General features: G+C 40.9%; 2 protein-coding genes across 5 annotated transcripts in view; one reads left to right on the top strand and one right to left on the bottom strand.

Annotated features, from left to right (window-relative positions):
* The first annotated feature begins 1,795 nt into the window (after positions 1-1,795).
* Positions 1,796-3,331, top strand: SOD3 (superoxide dismutase 3). Of its 2 annotated transcripts, none has more exons than XM_073340118.2 (2): positions 1,796-1,913; positions 2,370-3,331. In XM_073340118.2, the coding sequence occupies exon 2, from the start codon at positions 2,403-2,405 to the stop codon at positions 3,138-3,140; it is 738 nt and encodes a 245-aa protein (XP_073196219.1). In that variant the 5' UTR covers positions 1,796-1,913; positions 2,370-2,402; the 3' UTR covers positions 3,141-3,331. The 2 variants fall into 2 exon arrangements, with proteins under 2 accessions (XP_073196219.1, XP_073196218.1); XM_073340117.2 differs by having other exon boundaries at positions 1,797-1,913; positions 2,387-3,331.
* An 886-nt stretch (positions 3,332-4,217) lies between these two features.
* The window catches only part of CCDC149 (coiled-coil domain containing 149), a 65,086-nt gene continuing 44,199 nt past the window's right edge, over positions 4,218-25,104 (bottom strand). For 2 of the 3 annotated variants that reach the window (XM_073342374.2, XM_073342377.1), the window contains 4 exons: positions 17,410-17,486; positions 15,411-15,443; positions 10,682-10,798; positions 4,218-8,558 (listed from right to left, as the gene is read on the bottom strand). In XM_073342374.2, the coding sequence (XP_073198475.1) occupies positions 7,861-8,558; positions 10,682-10,798; positions 15,411-15,443; positions 17,410-17,486 (925 nt within the window). In that variant the 3' untranslated portion in view covers positions 4,218-7,860. The remainder of the gene's footprint in view (positions 8,559-10,681; positions 10,799-15,410; positions 15,444-17,409; positions 17,487-25,104) is intronic. The other variant, XM_073342376.2, reaches the window with a different exon arrangement.

Raw genomic sequence — 25,104 nt, 5'->3', positions numbered from 1 at the left:
AACTAGGATCACAACTCAGGTATTCCTGTCTCAGTCCTGAGCTTGGACTGTGCCTACCTAAGATTATGAACCAATCATAACTTCCACCTAAGGCCACTGTGTAGCTCCCATCCCTGTATTACCCACGTACCTCACAACCTTTAATGTATTTATCCTCTCATCACTCCTGTGAGGCAGACAAGTTTTATTTTCCCCCAGTTCACAGATGGGAAACGAAGGCACAGGGAAATGAAATGACTTGCCCACAGTCATGCAGGGAGACTGTGGCAGAACAAAGATTTGAACCCAGACCTCGTAGCCCTAACTGATGGACCATCCCTCCTCTCTGATCTCCTTCCCCAGACAAAAATCAGCTCTCCAGTAAGCAGGTATGACTGTAAACTGCATCTAGAGTATGTTCCATGAGAATTAACTAACAGTGCTAACAATTCCAGAAGCTGGCAGTGCCATGCACACCCCAATTACCACCACTACTGAACTGGTAGGAGCTTTTTCCTCAACAATTTTCTAGCGTAGAGAAGGCAGAAGAGTTTTCCTTGCGTATCAGGAGCCACTCTATCTCTGCAGCAATTCCAGTTAGTTAGGCTCAGAGACTGGGATTCCTAATCCAAACCAACTCTCCTGTATGGCACTTCAAAATGCTACCAGTAACGCTACAGTCCTGCCAACAGCGGCACATTTCTTAATTCAAAAGCCAACTAAATGTGTGTGCATTATAGATTGATCTAGGCTCTTCAGTCAGCTTCTGGGCAACAATCGCACTCCGTGCTTACATCTGACACCCCACTGCTGCAGAAATACTTACCCAAAACACACACTGTGGAAAGAATTAACCACTTCCACAATAACCCACTGCAACAGAACAAACAGCCTGGCAAGAATGGGTTTGCAGGGAGGGGATCCTCTTTGATAATTTTTATAGAGACGCAAAGTTGTTCTTAAAAGTTTTTCATAAGGCTTTAGAGCAGGGGTTCTCAACTTTTCTTTCTCAGCCCCCTCCACCCCCCCATGCTATAACAATTCCATGGCCCAACTGTGCCACAACTGTTTTTATACATACTCAGTAGATTAAAAGCCAGGGCCGGCATCAGGGGGTAGCAAGCAGGGCAATTGCTCAGGGCCGCACACGACAGGAGGTCCCCATGAAGCTAAGTTTCTCAGGCTTCAGCTTTCAGCCCCAGACAGTGAGGCTCGGGCTTCAGCTTTCTGCCCTGGGCCCCAGCAAGTCTAACACGGGCCCTGCTCTCTGGTTTGTTTTGGCAGACCCCCCGGCAACCTGCTCTCGTCCTCCCACCCCCAGCCCGCCGGACCCCTGGTTGAGAACCGCTGCTTTAGAGCTCTTATTGTGCCTTCCAGATTCTGTAATCCCAGCAGCTCCATATGTGCTCATGTAAATCATGTCCTGATATTAAAGCAGCTGCTATCATTATTTCTAATGAAATAAACTGCAGCACCTAGCAAAATCTGTGAAACGATAGATTTAAGTGGAAGAACGGTCTAAACAAAGATGACTGTACCCTGATAAAATTCTCTTTCCCTCTGCCACTCATATGCCTTAAACACACACATGAAATCATGAAAGGGAAGATGAATTTAAAAGCTTGGTAATCATTTGGGGGGACGGGAGGGGGAGTCAGGGGGGTCTCAGAGCCAGTTTGCTGTATGGACTCAGGAAAAGGAGACAAACTGTTTATCCTTTCTAAAAAGTTCCTAGTTAAACTTTTTCCTCCTCTCTTCCCAGAGTTCTATTGGCCACTCCCATGAGTAGTGTTACCCAACTTTTACATAAACAGGCAGCTCTCATAAGTCTCAGCTGCAGAGAGGTCTGAAATTTGGGCTGATCACTGCTCCAAGTTCACAAAAGCAGAGACTGCAACCCACTGTGAAGAGCTTTTGGAAAAATCTTTGAAAAGGTAGGCAACATCAGGATTGTTTTTCATAATCAGTTGGCTGCAAATGTGTAGCCCACAATAAAGTCTCCTGGCAGATTTTCCTAGAGGGGTTTGATTTAGGGAAAAAATTCTTAATACTAATTCAAAAATTGAATAAAGTTTTAGATTTGATTTCTGCAAGAAGGAAGATATTGCAGACCTGCTCTGCGCTCTAGATTGCTGATATTTTTACATTCATAGTTGGTAGTTTATGTAGGTTTAAAAACTGCATGTGAAGAGAGCGTTCTAGGTTAGTCAGGTGATTAATCATTGTAGCGAGATTTAGAAATAAGCAGAGTGTGTCGTGACCACACAGTTCAGCTGTTTTGCTTGGTAATATTAAAAGCTAATGATGTGCCTGTCCCTTTCGCCATAATGGGTCACTCTTCCTTCCACACAATAAAAAATCATGGCACTTTTTCCCTTGCCTCTTTGTAGCCTTTTGTATTTTGCAGGTTGGGAATTGCAGACATGTTTCTGTTCCTTTACCTGGCCATCAGCCAGGGCCTCTCTGCATCTGGTGTTGTGAGGGGAGAAGGTGAGGTTGATTCCAATGGAGACAGCCCACTTCAAGACATACAGAAAAAAGTGAATGACCTGTGGCAGAATTTACTCTACCCACAGTTCATCAATGAGGAGACTGACCGGGCAGGTTATGCCACCTGTGAAGTGAAGCCCAGCTCCAACCTAGATGCTGACAAGCCACAGGTGACAGGCCAAGTCTTGTTCAGACAGTCCTACCCAAATGGAAAACTAGAGGCTCTCTTTGACTTGAATGGGTTTCCATCAGGAAGCAATCAGTCTGGCAGAGCTATTCACATCCATAAGCTCGGAGACCTCAGCAACAGCTGTGACTCTGCTGGGGGGCACTATAACCCTTTCAACGTGAACCACCCTCGCCATCCAGGGGATTTTGGCAACTTCTACTCTAAAGAAGGCAAAATTAGAAAATACAAGTCAAATCTGCTCGCCACTCTGTTTGGCCCCTACTCCATCATGGGGAGATCCATTGTGATCCATGAACAGGAAGATGACATGGGCAAGGGTAACAATAAAGCCAGTTTGGAGAATGGGAATGCTGGCAAACGTCTAGCTTGCTGTGTCATTGGGATATGCAACAAGAACTTATGGGAGAAAAAGCTTCCTGACATTACAGACAGGAGGAAGAAGAGGATCACAAATGAGCACAAAACAACCAGGCCTAACTAAAGGCCACCATACCATCCATTGCCTAGGCAGCACAGAATACATATAGTCCATGTAGTTGATCAATGAGAGACATGCGAAAGGTTTCCTGTTTCCATTGGATCTCTGTCCTACTGCTCTCTGAGAAATGCATATTACTCTTTAGAGGTTTTTCCCTTCTGTAAGCAGATTAATAAAAAACAGCATCAACTCAACTTTGCAATGTAATTTTTTTTTTTAAACTCCCATCTATTCAGCTCAAAAGTTTAGTGCAACATGGTAAGACTAGCAAAATATTTAGTTTATGAAATCTGGGAAGAGCTTGTCCATTCTAACAGATCTCTTGAGCGATCACAAGCTGAGGTACAAAGAAAAAGACAAATTAATGAAAAACTGCTTTTGGTTAAGATGCTCTGCAGTGTTTTTCTACATATCTGAAAAGTATAAAGATTTCTATAACTTCAACAGCTTTGTGTGGTAGCCTAGTAAAGCTAGATAATAGCCTTCTCCTCAGATTCAGGAAGAGTATAGACATTATTTCTATTTTTAACTTCTGATCCATTATACTATTCTACTTATATTTGCTGGTTTTATTCTCCAACATGTGTAATCTTAACTGGTTTGAGTTATCCATTCGCCTGTACCCGAATCACATTGTTTACATTTGAAAGTAGACTTACAAGAACTGTTCTGGCTTTTTTTTTTTTAAATAAGTAGCTTGGAAATGTTTGGAGAGCTTACTACTAGATAACACAGCTGGTAAAATTGTGTAATGCTGTTAACACAATGTAGATACATTAATTTAAAAAATATATATAATATTTTGAAGGCAAGGGTACATAGTGTGATCTTCCATACCCACACAAATATAGCAAATTAGTCTGTTCAGATTGCAAGGAATAAGTGACAGTAGAAGAGACTTTCAATTTAGATTTTTTTTTATACAAACTGAAGAAAGTTATTGAATAAAATTTTACATTCCTTGTTTTATAAAAAGAAAGTATGACCACAATTTAATACATGACCCACTGATAAAACACTAAGGCATAATTAACGTCCCTCCCATATTAATAAGGGAGAAGATAAAGGACAAAACAAATCTGGAAATTTGTCTTTATTCCAGGAGCCAAAATATATATACTTATATATAGTTGTCATGTTACATGGTGACTGTAGATTGCAACAAAGGAAAGGCTTGCAAATAAATAAAAGCTATATCTTTCTTTAAATAAAACAGCAACTGGTAAAAAAAATCCCAATCTTTTAAAAATTAATCTCAGTTAAGATTCTAAAATACATTCTTGGGCTCATGTGGATGAAAGAAATTCTAATTTCTTTATTATACAAGTTGCCCTATGCATAAAAATAGTCTCACTTAGAAAGGAAGCAGTGCTTTAAAAGATCATTCTTAATCTGTCATTTTCACAAATTTACGTTTTAAAGATTCAGTGAACATCTTTTCTGTAATAGGTTTAATTTAAAGGGTCTGGGTCTTTTTTCCCCCTCTTTTCTCCCAGATAAAACATGTATTTGCTGCTGGGCTCCAGCACAAGTTCACGGTCTTTCAAAAGGGTATAGAATAAGGGAAGTCATCTGGTCTGATTATGAAACAGCATGCTTAAAAATCAGTTTTTGAAATGTTGGATTTGAAGCTGCCACTCTGTCTCCCGCCCTCCCCTATCAGTGAGGAGGGTGGTTTATGGTTGGGTGTACCTGTCAGAGCATGGTTTAAAGTCCTACGGAGACAGCATGTAGGTCTCAACAGAGAAGGCCTGATTCTTCTCCTGGCTGGTGTAAATCAGAAGTAATTCCAGTAAAGACAACAGTTATACTAGTGTAACAGCAGCACCAGTAAAAGGAAAATAACCCTCCCTTCCCCCCCCAACATTCAGCGTCAACTGTAATTTTATTGCAGCAAACAAATCTTACTTTAAGAGTGATTTGGTGCTGTATTGAAGCTTCATGTCTCAGTCTGTAAAGGCTCAAGTCCCAAGGATGAAGGCTGAAAGCACAGCCGGGAGGATGCACAGTCCCCTGTGTAGAAAAGGGCACAAAATGCATTGCACCGGACTCCCTGTAGACAGGGAAATTATGTGGTACTGAAGTGAGGTCTGCAGGGAGCCTCCTAGCCAGAGTCTGTGCCAGCAAGTGGTTGCAAGGGTACAGAAGAGGAATTTAGGTGGGGAGGAATGGGGAGAGATTAATCCATAGAAGGATCTAATTTACCGGAGGTTTTTCAAAGAGCAGCCTGCCAGCCATATCAGAACAAAAACAACAGTTTTGTGTGTTAAAGATGCCTGTCAGCCTGAGTCTGCTCTGACTTGCGCCAGGTTTACACCATTACCATAATGATTTCAGTGGGATTACTCCTATTTTAATGACTGATCCAAAGCCTACAGTAGTCAAGGGAAAGACTCCCATTGACTTCAATGAGCTTTGCCTCAGGCCTCTACGCCAACGTATGGGAGAGGAGAATCAAGCATGCACATACCTTCAACATTTCAGAGTTAAGCTGTATAAACAAACACTGACATTTAGGGATTAAAAAAAGAAAAATCAAAGCCAGCCTCAATTCTGGCTGCATTTTTATTAAAACTTCTCTAGCATTTAGCTTCAGACTGCCTCAGGCTGTGATGAAAGGTGGAAAGGAATACACTCCTTGGAACAAACATTACGGGGAGGGTTATATTTTAAACATTACAAAACCCTGTAAAAATCTCTTCAGTTATTTCAGTGCATGTCTATTTTTCTTCATGCTTGCCAGTGGTGTCATATAAATAACTGAGTCAATAATGTAATCAGTTATTTTACCTTTAATAGCAACAGCCCCTCTTGGTCTTTGGGTTTTGAGGAACATAAATATAACTGGGGCCAGGGAAGAAAGCTTAAACTTTTCAGTGTAGCATATTCCCAAGGCATCTGAATTTGGAACAAACTGGTTCAAAGGGGGCTGTTGATACCAGTGTGATGCAATGCCACAGTACTTTAAGTAGAAAGGAAGCATTTTAGAGGAGTGATACAAGTATTCCTTTATTGCCTGCACACAGCAAGAAAAGAGCAGACAGACAGCAGAGAAAGGGTTACATGCATGCCCCTCTTAGGGGAATGCACAAAAACAAGAGGCAGGTCACATTTTTCAGCCTCCCATCGTTCATTATATTCAGATGTAACCATTACATATATTCTTTCTTCTGACAAGCCCAAACTGTTCATGGAATCAAAACACCTTTGATTATGGCAGCACCTGCTAGTTCAGTATCCATATAGAGACGAGTTTGTCAGTGCTGCTAATACAAACCTTGTTTTTCAGTAGCTGACAAGTGGGCTGTAAAAATCTGCAGCTGGCACATATTTGTCAAACAAAGGCTCAATCTGGGAGGGATTCTCCTTTTTATTAGTAGTAGTTTATTAAATTTGGTTTAATTCTCTCTGATTGGTTTAAAGTTCTAGGAGTGAGAAATGAACATTTACAGACAATTAGGTCCCAAGCCAGCAGAAAAATTGCCTCCACGGCTGCTGGCCCATAGAAGCTCCACAGCTGCAGAGACTGTTCCCCGTTCTAGAAAGAGGAGCGGAAGTGCCTCCCCAGCTCTCACAGCTGTGAACTCCAACATTAAGTATTCCCTTGCTGCTGCCTTCCCGGGGGCAGCATGGCACAACTCCATCACTCGAGAGATGGGGACTTTCTCTGCACGCCCCCCACTCTAACACCAGAAGATTTTTCTTGCAGACTACGTGTCAGGTTCGGAAGAATTTTAAAGGGGCAACTGGGGCCCAAAGAATAACCCCACCACTATCCAAAAGACTGGTGAGCCGGGGGAGGAAAGGAAGAGTTTCACATTCACATTTTTGTTTTATACCTAACAAAAGTGGAGATAGGCTTAGATCCACTCAATCTCCCACCAGGGGCCACACAGGCGACTCCAGGCCAAGGTGGAGGAACATAGTCCCATGAATTGGTACTAGCAGCACACAATAGGAAGCTGGCCTATATATATATATACACATACACATGTTCTCTTCCCCTAGGCAGTTCTGCTATGTCCCCTAGGATAATTTTTTACTTCCCTGGGGAACTTTCCCTCTACTAGAGCAGCTTTAAGAGCTTCAGTTGGAATGGGGCCTTAACACTTTGAGACATAAGTCCCCCCTGTTTTCTCGGGGAAAGGAAGGAAAACTTCAGAGGAATGTAGAGGAGATATGGAGGTTTAAGAGATGGAAACTTCATGCACAGGGGCTACTTTTCAAAACCACTTTGCTTTTCAGTAGGGACCAAATGCTGCTATTCTAAATATGCATTCTCAGCAAATATACACAGAGAGAATGCAAGTTTAGAAAAATAAACAAAAGCCTGTTACCTTTAGATCCTTTTTAGTTTATCATTTCAAGTTTTTCATCTGCTGAAAATAGCCATTTGAAACCCTTAAAATACATACCAGTAGGCATTGTGCACTGGACAAGAACATACATGCTATGAAGACCCAGCTAGGACTTGACATGATAAAGGATAATGGTGAGTCTCCTGGCCCCATTTTTCTCAATTATGTCAGTCTCTCTAGAAACTTCAATCACTGTAAACACCAGAGCCATCATTAACCCTGCCCCTCATCATTTTCAAGTTCTATCCATTTTATATATTTACATTATTTTGGTTAAGCACAGTCAATGTTAATAGAAAAACATCTTTTTAATGGACAAATGCTGACAGACCAATGTAAAAAAACCAATTCTATAGCAGATTAATTCAGTGACTATCCGTATTCACGGCAGCACAGCTTCCACTGCAAGAGGATGACAGGGAGAAGCTTGAGATCTTGGATTTCATACCACAAGCCATGCTGTTATCCAAATATTCAGAGCATTCAGCAGGATCAAATGATTTGTCACACTCAGGTTCAGGGGGATTACTGGAGATGTTGTTTAAGTCAGATGTTGAAACAGTTAGTTCTCCACATCCTTCTGTGTCTTTAGTGTCCAGTGTGTTGCCATTTCCACCCTCTCTCTTATTTACATTTTCATAATCATTCTCTGAGGTTTCCTCATGGTCTTTCAGGACCCAATTTTCAGCTGCATGCTCATTCTTGGAGTTTGATGTCTCCGCAGGGTCAAATAGGTCAGGGCTGGACAAGAGGCACTCTTTCTTGGATGAGCTGCTAAGGTCAGATTGGTCCATTGTACTCTGGCCCTCCAGTAGACTTTCTCTTCTGCTCCCTTCCAGTTCTGCAGCTGCCTGTTCTTCTGTCAATTTAATTATTTCACTTCCAAGACTGTTTATTTCTTCCTCCTCAGAAGGAAACTGGGCTAATGAGGGATGAAAAGGCTTATTTTGGTTACTGTTATTTATGTTTGCTTGGGAATTGTTGTAGACCTTAGCAGCTTCCTCTGGAACTGTCAACTCTGTTGAAACGGCATAAATTTCATCTGGTTTTCCCTTCTGTTTTGCTAAGAGAGAAATGGGACAGTGTCACACTAGTGTACGTTATATGAATTTATATGCATGGGGCAAAGACCAAGAAAGCCATGCAGAAGATGATCTAGCTAGTGAAATACCAGTGGCTCACCATCATGGTAAAAGATTGATCAGAGCACAACTTAACTATAGTATGTTGAATTCTACCCTGGCTCTTTACCCCATTCTGGACTCACTTCAAAGAACAGAACCAATCAGAACATTGGGAAGTTCATCAGGAAGTGAGCTGTAGCTCACGAAAGCTTATGCTCAAATAAATTGGTTAGTCTCTAAGGTGCCACAAGTACTCCTTTCCTTTTTGCGAATACAGACTAACACGGCTGTTACTCTGAAACCCATCCAATAATGAAGTTATATAATTAGCCCTTCAACATTTCATCTGAATAACATGCTTTGATAGCAGCATAAGATAAGGCAGGGACAGAAAAAAAACAGCTTTTTTCCTTTTCTCTCTCCATATATTAAACATTTTAATACATTATAATATAACATTTTACAACAAAATCCAAGCACTGGATATAACTATACAAAAAACAATTCAGAAAGAAGGGATTATGCAATTAAAGACAGCATCATAGTGCATCTGCACAAGGGGGCCAAACTAGGTTGTACCACATTGGCCTCTGTTACTTGAGCTAGCAGAGTAACTGACAGCAGTAGTAGATTGCCATCCTCACTGTGGACTACTAGAGGGGGATGCTTTTTGCAAGTGTTTGCCCGCAGCAGAGGAGTGGTAATCTTTGTTCTCAGAAACAGCTCAACTGTTTTGGCTTAAATTTAAAAAACAAAACAAAAAAACCCCAAAAAAACACCCCAAAAAACAATTCAGGCTGAGACAGTCACCCAGCATGGAAAATTTCAACTCAAATGGCTGGAGTTCAGCAAAATTACATGCAAGTGAATGCAGGGTCTTATAATGGGAAGTGTTGCGCAACCTTAATAGTAGGTAGTGCTACCAGCCCGGCACACAATGACAAATAAGGCAAAATCAATATAACAATATCAACTAAACACTTTCAGTGAATGAAGATTTAACTAGAACCCAATGATTATTTAAAATGAAAATTAATATTTGTAAGTTATTCAATGAAGGAGTGATTAAATAGGTTTTCTATTTTTAGCACAGAAAAAATTAGCTGATCAAGACTAAAAGTGATCAATCCACTGCATGCATCCGATGAAGCGAGCTGTAGCTCACGAAAGCTTATGCTCAAATAAATCTGTTAGTCTCTAAGGTGCCACAAGTACTCCTGTTCTTTTTGCGGATACAGACTAACACGGCTGCTACTCTGAAACCTGTCAATCATCTGATAACATGGATAATAAAGTCAAAATGAGGCCATGATCTATTTAATTTGAGAAATTAATATCAAAGCATTTACAGTGCTTCATGGTTGACTGAATAAGATCTGGGCATGTCAAAAATTTTATAGCCATTAAATAGCTTATCCAAATGTTGATAGGCAAGTCTCAAAATTTATTCCCTGTCCACCAACTAAAGAAAAGTAGTGCTTTCATTAAAATATTAGCCTGCTGTTTAGTATCAAATAGAGCTGAGCTGGACTTTTAAGGGAAGATCTTAGTGCTTGTGATTGGGAAAGGATTTTAACAAAATGCATGCATGACTATAAAAGAAGAATCAATTGCTCAACAGCAGGGGTTTATTTAAATTTGCCAGGCACAATCACGAAGCCTTTCATCTGTAGATCAGGTCTAATGCAGGAGAGTGCTAAGATAGTTCCATAGTCTACTTTCCTATCATGCGCTGTAAAGGGGGGGAGGAGAGGAGAACAGGAGGGAACCAGCTTTACAAGGTACAATGTGTTGCTTTCCTATGGCATACAGCTATGTTGCAAATTTCCTTTGAGCTGCTAAAACCTGACCTCTAGCATGGTCCAAGTCACTATACAGTCATTTATCAGTCCCTCCAGGACTGTTCAAACTGGGATGATCCCCCACTTTGGTCGTGATTTAGTTAATCTCTGTGACCACTGAATCTTTACCTTCTGCTATACTGGCATGAAACCTTGGCTTTTACTTTTACTGTATTTGATAAGATGTGTAGTGTCGACCCATCTCAGTCCTAGATGCTCACCTTCGTGCCTCTGTGCTTGATTCTGTTGTGGCTTGTCAGCAAATGTTAGCAATGGCGATCTTGACCTCTGTAGAACAGGCAAGGTTGGGTCACTGAATGTTATGGTATCTTTTCCACCTGAAATGAAGAAAGCATTGGAAAGATTCAGTAACTGATTGTAATGAATGATCACCAAAGAGTTTGGTTTTGCTTAAAAACATCTTGCAGTTTAATTATTTTTTTCTGCCATTACAAAAAAAAAGTAGAGTGATATGTAAAGTAGCTTAAAATGATTTTTTCTGCAGAACAAAGTACCAATGTACAGCAGCTGAAGTGCACTAGCCAAATACAAAAAGCACACACTAATTTCTACCAACACTACTGGTTAAAGGGCAGTTCTCGAATTTGCTGAAAGACGACCAGCTGCTGCTGTATTCTGCTGTAATCAGATCATATTAGAAGTGATGCAGAAAGTATTATTTTTAGATTAAAGCGTTACACTAATGCAGAGATCATTTACATCTAGACTCTAGGAGCACACCACGCCAAACATTTCACTCTGTCCTTTCACCCTCTACATCCTGCTTTCATTGTTGTACCCTCGATATTACAAATGCAATTTTGTACCCCATTTTTAATATAAATTGCACCCCCCAAAGGCTTATAGTATTAGTATGAATTATGAGATAAGCAGTAAACACAAACAGTAATATTGCAAGAAAAAGGAGGGCTTGGGGATTTTAATCCATAGACCCAAATCCATTTTTAAGGGGTCTGATTCCATGTCAGACCGGAAGGGGGATTCCACTGTGGATATAATTTTGCAAGTTTCTGTGAGGCCTATAGAACACTGCCAGCTAATAGATAAGGTCTGGACAGATGTTCTGCTCAGACTATTGCTCTGCTTATCTTCATTAAACAAATAAGATGACACATTTGTATTACCATTACTCTGTTTCTACAAATTTGTTTGGGCATACTCTGCATGTTATCTTACATCAGTGTCAAAAGCTATGATTTTAAAGAGGGACTTTGGGGTCCTCAATTTTTGGGTGTCCGGTCTGTAAACACCTTAAGGAGCCTGCTGTTCCGGAAGTTCTGAGCACCCTCCCTTTACCTCAGGTCCCTTACTTCAGATGTCAAGTTGGGCTCCCAAAATCTTTTAGTCACTTTTGAAAAACTTGGCTGTAACCATGCTTCCACATGTCTGTTCAGTGTCTAACACAACAGAGAGCTGACCTTGCTGGGGTCTACATGTTACAGTAACACAAATAAAATAACAATGCTGGAGAAGTTTTGACTGGATCAAGATCAGAATTCCAACTTAAACATAAAAAGAAAAGGAGTACTTGTGGCACCTTAGAGACTAACCAATTTATTTGAGCATAAGCTTTCGTGAGCTACAGCTCACTTCATCGGATGCATACCGTGGAAACTGCAGCAGACTTTATATATACACAGAGAATATGAAACAATACCTCCTCCCACCCCACTGTCCTGCTGGTAATAGCTTATCTAAAGTGATCATCAGGTGGGCCATTTCCAGCACAAATCCAGGTTGCGAATACAGACTAACACGGCTGCTACTCTGAAACTTAAACATAATTTGCATTTGAACTCTGCATCCTCTACAGCAAATAATAAAATTATGGAGTTAGACAGCCGAGTGAGAGAAACTATGATATAAGGGAAAAGGGACAAGTTTTCAGCTGAAAATTGAAGGTGGGCAGCTGATGAGGCAGAACAAACCTGAGGGCTGTTCCAAAGGGCACAAGCTGAAGTGGGAAAGGCTTTTCTCTACGACAGTGGTAAGACTCCATGGAGAGATGGGCAGGGCTAGATGAACAGAGGTGGTTGGAAGGGGGTAGTGACATGAAAGGTTTATGACACAGGATGGAGCAAGTCTGTGGAGATATTTTTAAAAAAAACAGAACTGGCTCTTCCCAGACAGAATGGGAGCCAGCGGAGTTGTTTATTCTGAGCACCTTGCACAGCATGTCAGATTCAGGAAAGTAAAGCCTGAGCTGGGACGCTTGTGGCTTCCAGTATAAACACCAAACTAGTTTGACTTCCAACCAGCTGTTACCCAGTAAACACATTCACTTCTATAACTTTCACCATCCCCTTTGAAGCCAACTGGTTCCACAAAATAATCAGATCATCACCATCTAGCCATCTAAGCAATACTGTTTCACCTGCCTAAAGAGTCTTATTCATACATAAGGCTACCTTTTAGTCACGGGTATTTTTAGTAAAAGTCATGGACGGGTAATGGGCCGTAAACAAAAATTCACAGGCCCGTGATCTATCTATGATTTTTACTAAAAATAACTGCCCTAAGTAAAACTTGGGTGGGGTTGCTGGGGGGGGAAGGGGAAGGGTGCTTAGGGGGTGCCACGGATGCTGGGGGAGGTGACCTGGATCCCCCACTTGTACTTGGGAAGGTGGGGCTGGTGGAGGCTTCCTACCCAGCTCCGTGTCCCTGCACCTCCTAGGCAGCGGAGATAGGGGCCAGGGCAGGAGCTCCTCTGCTGCTCCCGCCACAAGCACCAGCTGCTGCAGCTCCCATTGGCCGGAAACCACAGCCAATGGGAGCTGCAGGGGCATGGCCCGCAGGCACCAGCAGTGTGCAGCATGCAGACCCCTCGCCCCTCTACTGCCGAGCTGCAGAGGGGGGCCCCCCACAACAGGTAATCCCCCGTCCCCCCGCCCCCTCCAAACCCCTGCCCCTAGCCCTGAGCCCCCTCCCTCCTATCCTAACTGCTGCTGCTGGCCCAGGGCTGCCCAGCCGCTGCAGGAGTCACGGAGGTCACAGAAGTCAAGGAATCCGTGACAGACTCTCAAGCCTTATTCATACATCAGAACAGTGATTCACGTCCTTGTAAGTGGGAGGTTTGACTACTGCTGCACCATATTCTGTGAAGCATGGTACGAGTGGGGCTATCAAATGTAATTTTGATTGAGTGCTTGGAGCTAGCTCACTTCTGTACATTATTCTTCTCCACCTATAGCTGCTGGAAGGCACATCCTCAATTTAGGGAGCTTTCAGGGGGGATTTCTGGTTAAAAATGTACAGGGCTGAAAATAAGCAGGTAAACGAGAGAGCTATTAATGGAAAGGTAAGTTTGTTTTCTCCTTTCTTTAGAGGAATACGTGGAGTCTTGTAAATTCCGTCAAGTTTTCACCTCTCTTTAAATATCCGCTCATAGAAGGTCAAACATAACTGCCTCAGAGCTAAATACATCACTCCCTCTGGAGATAGGCCAGTTGAGGAGCTGCATGTTTTAAGTGGGTGGTTGCTGAGTAACAAAAGCCATCTGCAGCATTTCCTGTGGTCATACAAAGAAAAGCAAGAGAACTGTTCTTGGACTCAACCTAATCCTTTTGAGCTGGGAATTGGTTTTTGAGAGCAGAATAGCTTATAAACCAATTGCTGATGTAAAGTGACCAATTACACCAAAGTCTAAGAAGCGGGGTGACACTCACTGTACATACACATTCCTAATGCATCAATCACCTATTGATGATATTGATGATGCATCAATCACCTATTGATATCTAGGCAATCAATAAAAGACTGAAATGCTATCAGGATTTCAGGATACCCACTGTTGCTCCACCCTCAGCAGTGACAAGCTTATGTAAATGAGATCAGAGCAAATCCATGCCCAAGACCTCTCCCAACACAACCATGCTCTCTCATGACAGGTTGAGTTTCACTGAACAATGAAACCATCAGCCAATAAGGGAGAATCCTAAATGTGAAAGAAATTTTGCAGGATAGAGACCCGCTCTATGGAACTCACCCCTGACAAAAGATGACAACTGCGGACCTTTCACCACTTTCAAACACAAAATTCATTTATTTGATTTCGCTTACCCAGTTGTTTCCCCCCTACATGCATGCCAACAAACAAAAACCAACTAACTAAAGAACCTATAAACTATCAAACCATTTCTTCTACAGGCTGGCAAAGAGAGTGAATGTTAAGGCTATTTCTATTTGTAAATAGGTGGCATGGTGCTGGGCTAAGTAAATAGATAGTCTATTGATGGCAATGTTTAGGTAGCAATACTTATTCTGCTTTTAGGAACCTGAAATTTATTAAACTAGACTGACGTGTCTGTTTCACAAATATGATTGAAAGTCAGCTCTCACTGGCAAGTCTTTCCAATGACAAAAAGTTCAACTCACTGTAAATCAAGTGATGTTTTCTTCTGAAAATCTTTCTTCTAGCATCAATCAGAGCAGGTGCTCTCACCCTTCACTCAAGCCAACATTCTTATGATAGTTCTCACAGTATTGATATGAGATGGTATTTTACAGAGCAGAAGCCAGCTGGTAACCATCCGAAAAAGTGTTCCTGACCCCACTGGGTGTCTCAAGATTCATACTGAGCATCTCTGAGCTCAATCACACTTGGAAACAAAAGTGCATTCTTAATTTACTGCTTCTCTGGTTAAACAAACAAATAAACCTCACTGTTTGATGCAAGTCGCAATCTACTGCAAAATTCAGTTACAACTATTGAGTATCAGCCTTTATCATCATTTTTCCCCAATTTAAAAGAATAGTCTTGTGCAGCAGTCTCCATTTCCCTTGCGGACATCTAACTCACTCACTTGAACATCTTAATCTGACAAATATAAAAATGTTCAGATAACATTTTCATTTATTTACATGCTGTGACAATATTTAACGTACTGCTAAAATTAGTTACTAAAAATATACATGTCAAGTAGAACCTACTCCCAAATCCCACTGAGACATTGTAGCTCAGGCCTTCAGGCAGCAAAAGAAAGGAAGAAAAGAGACAGTTATTGTATTAATATTAATTGGATGTCTTACTTAAATAGACTAACAATGGAGCAAGCTCTCGGCATTCCATTTATTCTATTTTTTATGTATTTTTATACATTTCTGCAAAGACCAAACATTGCATTTATTAACTATGAATTTCACTGAACAACATTTTTTAAACAAAGTAGAATGCCAATCTGTTAAAATACCCAGGCAACATTAAATTTCAATTAGAATGTAAACCTATATTAGTGTGACTCAAGATAATTATTTTATCTGCATCTTGCATCAAGAGGATTTGATTTAAAACTAACATCAGGAGTGGAACTGGGGAGGTTTGTCACAAAGACTCTTCAGATACATTGCTGAATATTAGCTTTTTTTGGTGAGGTTAGACCTTAATGATATAGGTTAGAACACCTGGAACCTTGTCTACACTAGTGTAGGTACCTCTAATGGTGGCAGCAGTGGGAAACCGTTACCACAAACATAACCTAGTGGTGTGAACATCAAGGAGAAAGATGTTTAAAGGAGAAACAATTAGGTGTAATGAGAGAAAAATAACCAAAAATGAACGTAACCCGAACAATGCACATTTAACTAAAATTAATAAATAAAATGTTGAAAAAAAACCCTGGCTCTAATATCTTAAGTTGCATGATTTTATACTAACATTTAAATCAGATAGTTAATATTTTTCAGCTACAAACCATGGTGATAGTTCGATTGTTTCTTGCATTCTCCAAAGGGTATTTTTTCTGCTATCTACTGTATTCTGATTTAAAATGTGTGTAAAGCCAGCATTTTCACAAGTGACTAGTGATTTTGGGTTTCCAACTTGACACACCTTAAGCTGGATTTTCCCAAAAACTGGTAAACATCCATCTTTCAAAACCACTAGCTACTGAAACTTGGCTGTATTTTTAACAAGTTTCTCACAAAGTGTACATTCAAATCCTCATATGGAAACAGACACCCAAACACTTAATAATGCAAGGGATCTCACAAAACTGGGGGACAGACCAATAAAATGGCAGATAAAATTCAACACTGATAAATGCAAAGTAATGCACATTGGAAAACATAATCCCAACTATACATACAAAATGATGGGGTCTAAATTGGCTGATATCACTCAAAAAAAAAAAAGATCTTGGAGTCATCGTGCACAGTTCTCTGAAAACACCTGTTCAATGTTCAGTGGCAGTCAAAAAAAGAAAAGGGTCACCAAATGTTTAGAACCATTAGAAGAGGGATACATAAGACAGAAAATATTGATGCATCTATATAAATCCATGGTACACACACACCTTGAATACTGCATATAGTTCTGGTTGACCCAGCTCTAAAGAGACAGATTAGAACTGAAAAAAGTACAGAGAAAGGCAATAAATATGACTAGGGGGATGGAACAGCTTTCCATATGAAAGATTAAAAAGACTGGGATTGTTCAGCTTAGAAAAGAAACTACAATGACGTTTATAAAATCACAAAAGGCATAGAGAAAGTAAGAAAGAAAGTTATTTACCCCTTCACATAACACAAGAAGCAAGGGTAACTCAATGAAATCAATAGGTGGCAGGTTTAAAACCAACAAAAGGAAGTACTTCTTCACACAACACATAGTCAACTTGCAGAACTCATTGACAGGGCATGGGTTCAAAAAAAGAACTAGATAAGTTCATGGAGGTTAGGTCCATCAATGGCTATTAGTCAAGACTGTCAGAGATGCAACCCCATGCTCTGGGTATCCCTAGCCCTCTGACTGCCAGAAGCTGGGACTGGACAACCGGGGATGGATCACTCAATAATTGCCGATTTCCGTTCATTCCCTCTGAAGAATCTGGCATTGACTGCTGAAGGAAGACAGGATACTGGGCTAGACCGACCATTGGTCTGACCCACAATGGCCATTCTTATGTTATGTTTTTCCTAAATTTCTACTAACCTGGAAGACTCCACAAACCAGAAATTTCTAAAGTTCTCAACTTCTTCTCCAATTCTGCCACCCGATTACCTAGAATTCTGAAAAAAGAACATGATATATCAACTGAGAAAGAGAAGACTCATTGTCACAGGGATTTATTCCACCCACAGATGTTTGCATGGTTGTGGATACATTCTCCACAGTCACAGCACATACATATTAACTTGTTTATCTTTTGTTTCAATGACAGTGATGGGCAAACCCCCAAAAGTTCAGATTAAATAATATTTGGATGCTTACCTGAGCCTCTCCCAAAACAAAAGTCCCAAATAAATTTCCAGTATATCTTAGATTTACTATGAAAGAAATACTGTGAGAATAGCCCCTATGGTATTTCTATTCCCTTCCTTGGCTGAAACCAGGAGGCAGAGCGGTAGGCAAACATCTTTGAGCCTCAAAATAAGATTTGAATTTTGCAAGGTATTAGCCTTAGCTTTGGGCCAGTTACTTTATCCAATCTGGTTTGCCCATCAAGCTTTAATATTCCTTTGTAGCACATTTAATGCTATTTGATTCCACTGAACAGGGTCTCACTTCAGTACTGAGCAGTCTCAAGTTCTTTATAGACCGTAACAACTGCTCTCAGTTTTGACTGCATTTCCTGGGTCATCAAGGCTTTTGTTTCTGATCCCTATGTAAATACAATCCTCAGCTCTCCAGCAAGATTTACCTTTTAGCCATAATTTTTTTCCCAAAAAAATCAGATGATATGTATCTAACAAGAAAGGTTCCATTTTGTTGTAAGTTTTGAATGTGTTTCACTTCTAGAACAAGTCTCTAAAAAACAGAAGGCCTTAACTAAATCCCAAACAATATTCAATGGAAGGGAGATACCTAAGGTAAGTCTAAAATTGGAGGTGGGGGGGAGTAATTCCCAGCTCGAGGAGACACTCTTACACTAGCTCTAATTGAGCTAGCAAGCTAAATATAGAGCGCAACTGTGGTGGTGCAAGCTGCGGGAGGGGCTAGCTGCCCTGCATACATGCCAGTCAGATACCCTAGGCAGGTTGTCGGAGCAGCTAGCCCCTCCCACTGCTCGTGCCACACACTACTTTTAGCACACTAGTTAATTAGAGCTAGCACATGTATGTTTCCTCAAGCTGGAAATCACACCCCAGCTCCAAGTGTAGATACACCCCAGAAGACACAGCAATGCTAAAAGTGATCCAGCAGTGATAATGAACAGCAAATTATATACGACTTTACATGAAGATATAGCAACAGGAAAAGACAATGAAGTCTGAATATTCAGACAGCACATTACAAACCAGTGAAGCAACAGTCTCTGTACACAGCTCTGGTGGGGATGGAATACTGTGCTCAGTCCACCTCACCAGGTTTTTATGCCTCTCCCATTTGAGCACACCTGGTTACCAGAAAAAAACTAGAAACTAGAAAGAATATGAAACACAGCAACACAAATTAAGGGGCAAGAGAGACTGATGAAAGAAAGATTAAAAGGGGCTAAATATCTGTAGCCTAGCAAAGCATCTACCATGAGGTGTGTACAAGGCACAGGATAAAAGTCTACCAGTATTTCAGTAGTGTAAATACTAAGGTGGGAGAGGAGGGTAATACAAGAGAAAGGGGATGAAATGAAGAGAAAAAAAAAGGAAAATTTATGATAAATATCAAGGACAGGAATGAAGTGAATGGGGACGGGGAATAGCCTATGGATAGTAATACAAGCCCATCAGCTGGAATACTTAGCCCCAAAGGGTGTCTATACTAGAATAAAACACTAACATCTGGCCTCGGTCAGCTGACTTGGGCTCTGGCTGAAATGCTATAGAATTGCAGTGTAAACATCTGGGCTTGGGCTGTCTATACTGCAATTTTATAGGCCTGCAGCCTAAGTCAGCTGACAGGGGCCAGCCACATGTATTTTATTGCAGTGTAGTGCGCACGTGTATTTTATTGCAGTGTAGTGCAAGAGTGACAAAACATTAGGTCATGTGCCAGTGGGAGCAATCATGCTCTGGCATAGGCACACACTCAGTGACCAAACAGCTGTTTTCTCATCTCTAACTTCAATGAAATCTGAGCCAATCTGCATTTTTATTTTATATATTTCCTTTCGAGTTAACTTTGAGACTCACTCTTAATGTCCTTGGCTTTACTTCTCCCTGGGTGCCCAGTGATGACGTCTGCAAGGCAGACAGCAGCTTCCAACAAGCTCTCAGTTTCCACACAAGGAGACTGGTATACCAGGATTCAAGGACCCAAATGAGGAGGACTGCTCAGGAGGGAGGGAAAGAGCCTTCATATACAGTATGTGCAAGTTCAGCACAGGAGCAAGTGCTGCAGAGGCGGTATGCAAAGTGGGGTGTACTGATAAAGGCAAGGAGTCACAGTTTGATCTCTGTGCCATTGTTAACAGCAGAAGAGACTCCTTGGCATGATTGTCTCCCCTCCTCTCCTGGCAGTTTGGGCAGGGAAGGGGAGGGAGGTGCTCCTCATAGCAGGGATGGGGGCTGCTAGAGATATCACCAACATATCAAAGAGCCACTGTGACCCAGGTTTGCACCACTGCCCGTCAGTGCAGGAGTAGCAAGGCCAACTTCCTTTAACCCCTTTTGAACTTTGTCATTCACATACTGCACTCTCCCAAGCTATTGGGACATGGTGTCTATCCCCAACCCCATTGATAGATCCTGTAATCAGGGGCTGGGGAATTCTCTCTCCTCTAATGACAGGTTCCCAAGCTCTCAAAGGACTGTTATGTGGCTGCTCCCAAGAGACAAAGCATATTGCTATTTTACTTTGTCCTCAACCATGGTCATTTTTCCATACCCCTTTTCAAACATAAGTTAAGTTCGCTGAATAATATATCGAGCCAGTGAACACTTGTCAGAATACTTTACTTGAACAATCACTGAGTCAATTTTGACTACTACTTAGTTTGATTTTTGTTTTTTTAAATAAAATGCATTGTCTCTGCTGTGCTATGGAAAATGTAATCCTACACTTGTATCAATCCACTGTCCTTGCCCCCAGAATGATGAGTATTTTTGAAGAGTCTGTGGAGACTTCCCTTTGCGTGCACAGCTGCAATCTCTTGCCTAGATCTAGACATACCAGGCCAGGTGCTCAGATGATGTAAACTACCATGGCCTCATTGACAAAAGTGCACCTGGTAGTAGAGAGAAGCACAATCTCCACTCCCTGCTAGTAATGTGCCTGGCACCTCATGAGAGTTAACCCAACCCTCTTTGTTTAGGATCAGGTTTTCCTGCACTTCCACTGCCCATGTTCAAACTGCTGTGGCAATGCCAGCTCGCTCCTCAGCCCCGTCCTGTGTTTAGCAGCTCACATGCTGGCTTGCCCACGCTCCCCAGTGATGCATAGACATAACCTCAACAGAGCTACACCAATTTACAGTAGCTGAGGATCTGTCCTACCCTTATAAGATCTCTCTGCTGTCTATAAATAAGTCCACTGTCACATCCACTGTGTATCACCTAGAATCCTTTATTTATCCTCAGACTGACACATTTTCTCTCTCAGTCCATCTTATATTGGAGTTAAACCAACAAAGGTCCAGGCTTCTAAGCGTTTTTAAACCCAGCACAAGCTAATGACATGGTCTACAGCAGTTCCTAATCTCACTTGACCCCTATACAGAATGGCCACCTAATTCATGAGTAAACAAGTTACCATGAACAAGATATAAACTAACTGTTTCAAGCTAAGATGATTTTAGACCATCTCTAGACAGGGCCTAATTTTCTCTAATTTACATAATTCCATTCTGTGGTGCATTTCAAAATCACACACAGCCAACTTTATAAATTTTAAGTTGATATGCTTGTGAGAAGAAATGTAGGTGAACTGCCTACAACCCAAGGGTGAGAAGTACGTATCATGTACAGGAACCAACCTTTATTTTTCTTAACTACTGGGCCAAAGAAAATCAGAGGCTGGATTTAGCTCAATCATACCTTAGGCTACTTCCTTGATTCTGTTTAGCATGTGATTCTGCTTACATACATTTCTTTAAAGAAACAAGAAGAATAAAAATGCTTGAACAGAAGAATGGGCCTACAAGGTCAGATCAATGGTCCATCCAGCCCAGTATCCTGTCTTCTGACAGTAGCCAGTGTCAAATGCTTCAGAGAGAATGACCAGAACAGGGCAATTATCAAATGATCCATTCTGTTGTCCAGTCCCATCATCTGGCAGTCAGAGGCTTAAGGACACCCAAAGCATGGGGTTGCATCCCTGACCATTATGATGGACCTATCCTCCATTAATTTCTCTTAATTCTTTTTTGAGCCCAGTTATAGTTTTGGCCTTCACAGCATCCCATGGCAACGAGTTTCACAGGTTGATTGTGCATTGTGTGAAGTACTCACTTTTGTTTTAAACCAGCTGCCTATTAATTTAATTGGAGACCCCTATTCCTTGTGTTAAGTGAAGATATACGTAACACTTCCTTATTCACTTTCTCTACACCATTCATGATTTCTAACATATCCCCCCATAACTGTCTCTTTTCTAAGATGAACACTACCAACCTTTTTAATTTCACCTCATAATTTTTGTTGCTCTTCTCTGTACCTTTTGATTTCCTAATATATCTTTTTTGAGATGGGGCTACCAAAACTGCTGTATACAAGATGTGGGTGTACCATGGATTTATATAGTGGCATTATGATATTTACCATCTTATTATCTATCCCCTTCCTAATGGTTGCTAATATTGTTAGGTTTTTTGCCAATGCACACTGAGCAGATGTTTTCACAGAACTGTCCACGGTGATTCCAAGATCTTTTTCTTGAGTGGGAACATCTAATTTAGACCCCATCATTTTGTATGTATACTTGGGATCGTTTTCCAATGTGCACTACTTTGCAGTTATCAACATTTAATTTCATCTGCCATTTTGTTGCCCAGTTTCATGAGGCTCCTTTGTAACTCTTCACTGTCTGCCTTGGACTTAACTATCAAGTAATTTTGTACATGCTGCAAATTTTGCCATCTCACTGTTTACTCCTTTTTCCAGATCGTTTATGCACATGTTTAACAGGTCCCATACAGATCCCTGGGGACACTGCTATTTACTTCTCTTTACTCTGAAAACTAACCATTTATTCCTAACCTTAGTTTCCTTCCTTTTAATCAATTACTGAGCCCGGAGAGGACCTTCCCTCTTATCCCATGGCTGCTTACTTTGCTTAAGAGCCTCTGGTGAGGGACCTCTCAAAGGCTTTCTGAAAGTCCAAGTATATCCACTGGATCACCCTTGTCCACATACTTGTTGACTCTCTCAAATAATTCTAATAGATTGGTGAGGCATGATTTCCCTTTACATAAAGCCATGCTGACTCTTCCCCAACAAATTGTGTTCATATATGTGTCTGATAATTCTGTTGTTTACTTTATTTTCAACCAGTTTGCCTGGTACTGAAGTTAGGCTTACTAGCCTGTAATTGTTAGGATTGCCTCTGGAGACTTTTTAAAAAACTGGTGTCTCATTAGCTATCCTCCAGTCATCTATCATAGAAGAGGATTTAAGTGATAGGTTACATACCATAGTAAATAGCTCTCTAATTTTATATTTGAATTCCATTAGAACTTTTGGGTGCATATCATCTGGCCCTGGTGACTTATTACTGTTTAATTTATCAATTTGCTCCAAAACATGCTGTACTGACACCTCAGTCTAGGACAGTTCCTCAGGTTTGTCACTTAAAGAATGGCTCAGGTGTGGGAATCTCCCTCACATCCTGTGCAATGAAGACTGATGCAAAGAATTCATTTAGCTTCTTTGCAATGGCCTCGTCTTCCTTGAGTGCTCCTTTGATTGTCCAGTGGACCCACTGATAGTTTAGCAGGCTTCCTATTTGATATATATATTTTTTTTTGCTGTTTTTTTATTTTTTGCTAGCTACTCTTCATATTCTTTCTTGGCCTGCCTCATAATATGTTTACACTTGACTTGCCAGATTTTATGCTCCTTTCTATTTTCCTCAGTTGAACTGGACTTCCAATTTTTAAAGGATGTCTTTTTGTCTCTAACCACTTTTATTCTGTGTGGCCATCGTGGCATTTTTGGGGGTCTCAATTTTTTTTAATTTGGGGTATACATTTGATTTGACCCTCTATTATGGTGTTTTTAAAACGTTTCCCAGCAGCTTGCAGGCATTTCACTCGTGACTATTCCTTTTAGTTTTTGTTTAACTAGCTTCCTCATTTTTTGTGTCGTTCCCCTTTTAGAAGTTAAACTCTTTTGTGGTGGGCTTGGTTTTCCCCCCTAAAAAGGATGTTAAACTTAATTACATTATGGTTGTTATTACTGAGCGGTTCAGCTACATCCATCTCTTGGACCACATCTTGTGCTCCCTTTGTCAGTTCCAGGATCAGCTACTCCAAGAAGCAGTCACTAAAAGTGTCTGTCTGCATCCTGTCCTGAGGTGACATGTACCCAGTCAATAGGAGGATAGTTGAAATCCCACATTATTATTAATTTTTCCAGTTCTATAGACTTTCTATCCTCCTTGAGCATTTCACAATCACTATCACCATCCTTGGTCAGCTGGTCAGTAGTATATCCCTACTGCTATATTCTTATTATTCAAACCTGGAGTTTCAATCCCCAGGAGATTCTATGGTAGAGTTTGATTCAATTAAGATTTTTGTTATTTTAGACTCTGTTTTGCCACTAGTACAACCTACTCTGACATTCCTATATATTTTGTACCTTGGTATTATAGCATCCCACTGATTATCGTTCCACCAAGTTTCTCTGATGCCTCTTAGCTCAATAACCTCAATTAATACCAGGTACACAAGTTCACTCATCTTAGTATTTAGACTTCTAGCATTTGTACACAAGCACTTATAACATTTGTCAATATTTAGTTGTCTGCCTTCATGTGATGTAATTGAATGGGACTCTTTCATTTGACTGTTTCTCTTCAGTTCCTCTCTGTACTTTATTAACTTCTATCCTCTCCTCCTTACTACGCTACAGTGAATCCCTGTTAATAGAGCCTCTGCTAAGGGATGTCTCTGTCTGAACTGTGTTAGTCTGTATTCGCAAAAAGAAAAGGAGTACTTGTGGCACCTTAGAGACTAACCAATTTATTTGAGCATAAGCTTTCGTGAGCTACAGCTCACTTCATCAGCTGTAGCTCACGAAAGCTTATGCTCAAATAAATTGGTTAGTCTCTAAGGTGCCACAAGTACTCCTTTTCTGTCTGAACTGTGTGTTCCTCCGCGCCTACTGGCTTTCCCCAGCCCTTAGTTTAAAAACTCCTCTACCACCTTTTTAATTTTACATGCCAGCAATCTGGTTCCATTTGGTTTAGGTGGAGCCCATCCTTCCTGTATAGGCTCCTCCTTTCCCAAAAGGTTCCCTAATTCCTAATAAACCTAAATCCCTTCTCTCTACACCATTGTCTCATCCACACATTGAGATCCTGCAGTTCTGCTTTACTGGTCTTGTGCATTTCAAAGAATGCTACCATGGAGGTGTTGGACTTTAACCTCTTACCTAGCATCTTAAATTTGGCCTCCAGAATCTCTCTCCTACCTTTCTCTATGTCATTGGTACCTTATCTAATTGAAAGCTATTAACCCCCCCGTGTTGCTGCTGCTGCTGTTAAACAAAAGTACACCATCACTGGTAAATTGAAAAATAATTGTGTCCT

This window comes from Lepidochelys kempii, chromosome 4 (assembly GCF_965140285.1).
Source record: "Lepidochelys kempii isolate rLepKem1 chromosome 4, rLepKem1.hap1, whole genome shotgun sequence".
Lineage (NCBI taxonomy): Eukaryota > Metazoa > Chordata > Testudines > Cheloniidae > Lepidochelys > Lepidochelys kempii.
Note: the sequence above shows the minus strand (reverse complement) of the source record. Positions and strands in the feature narration are given on the sequence as shown.

Excerpts from the sequence above, each read along its gene's own strand:
- SOD3 (XM_073340118.2), top strand. The coding sequence starts at position 2,403 with ATGTTTCTGTTCCTTTACCTGGCCATCAGCCAGGGCCTCTCTGCATCT.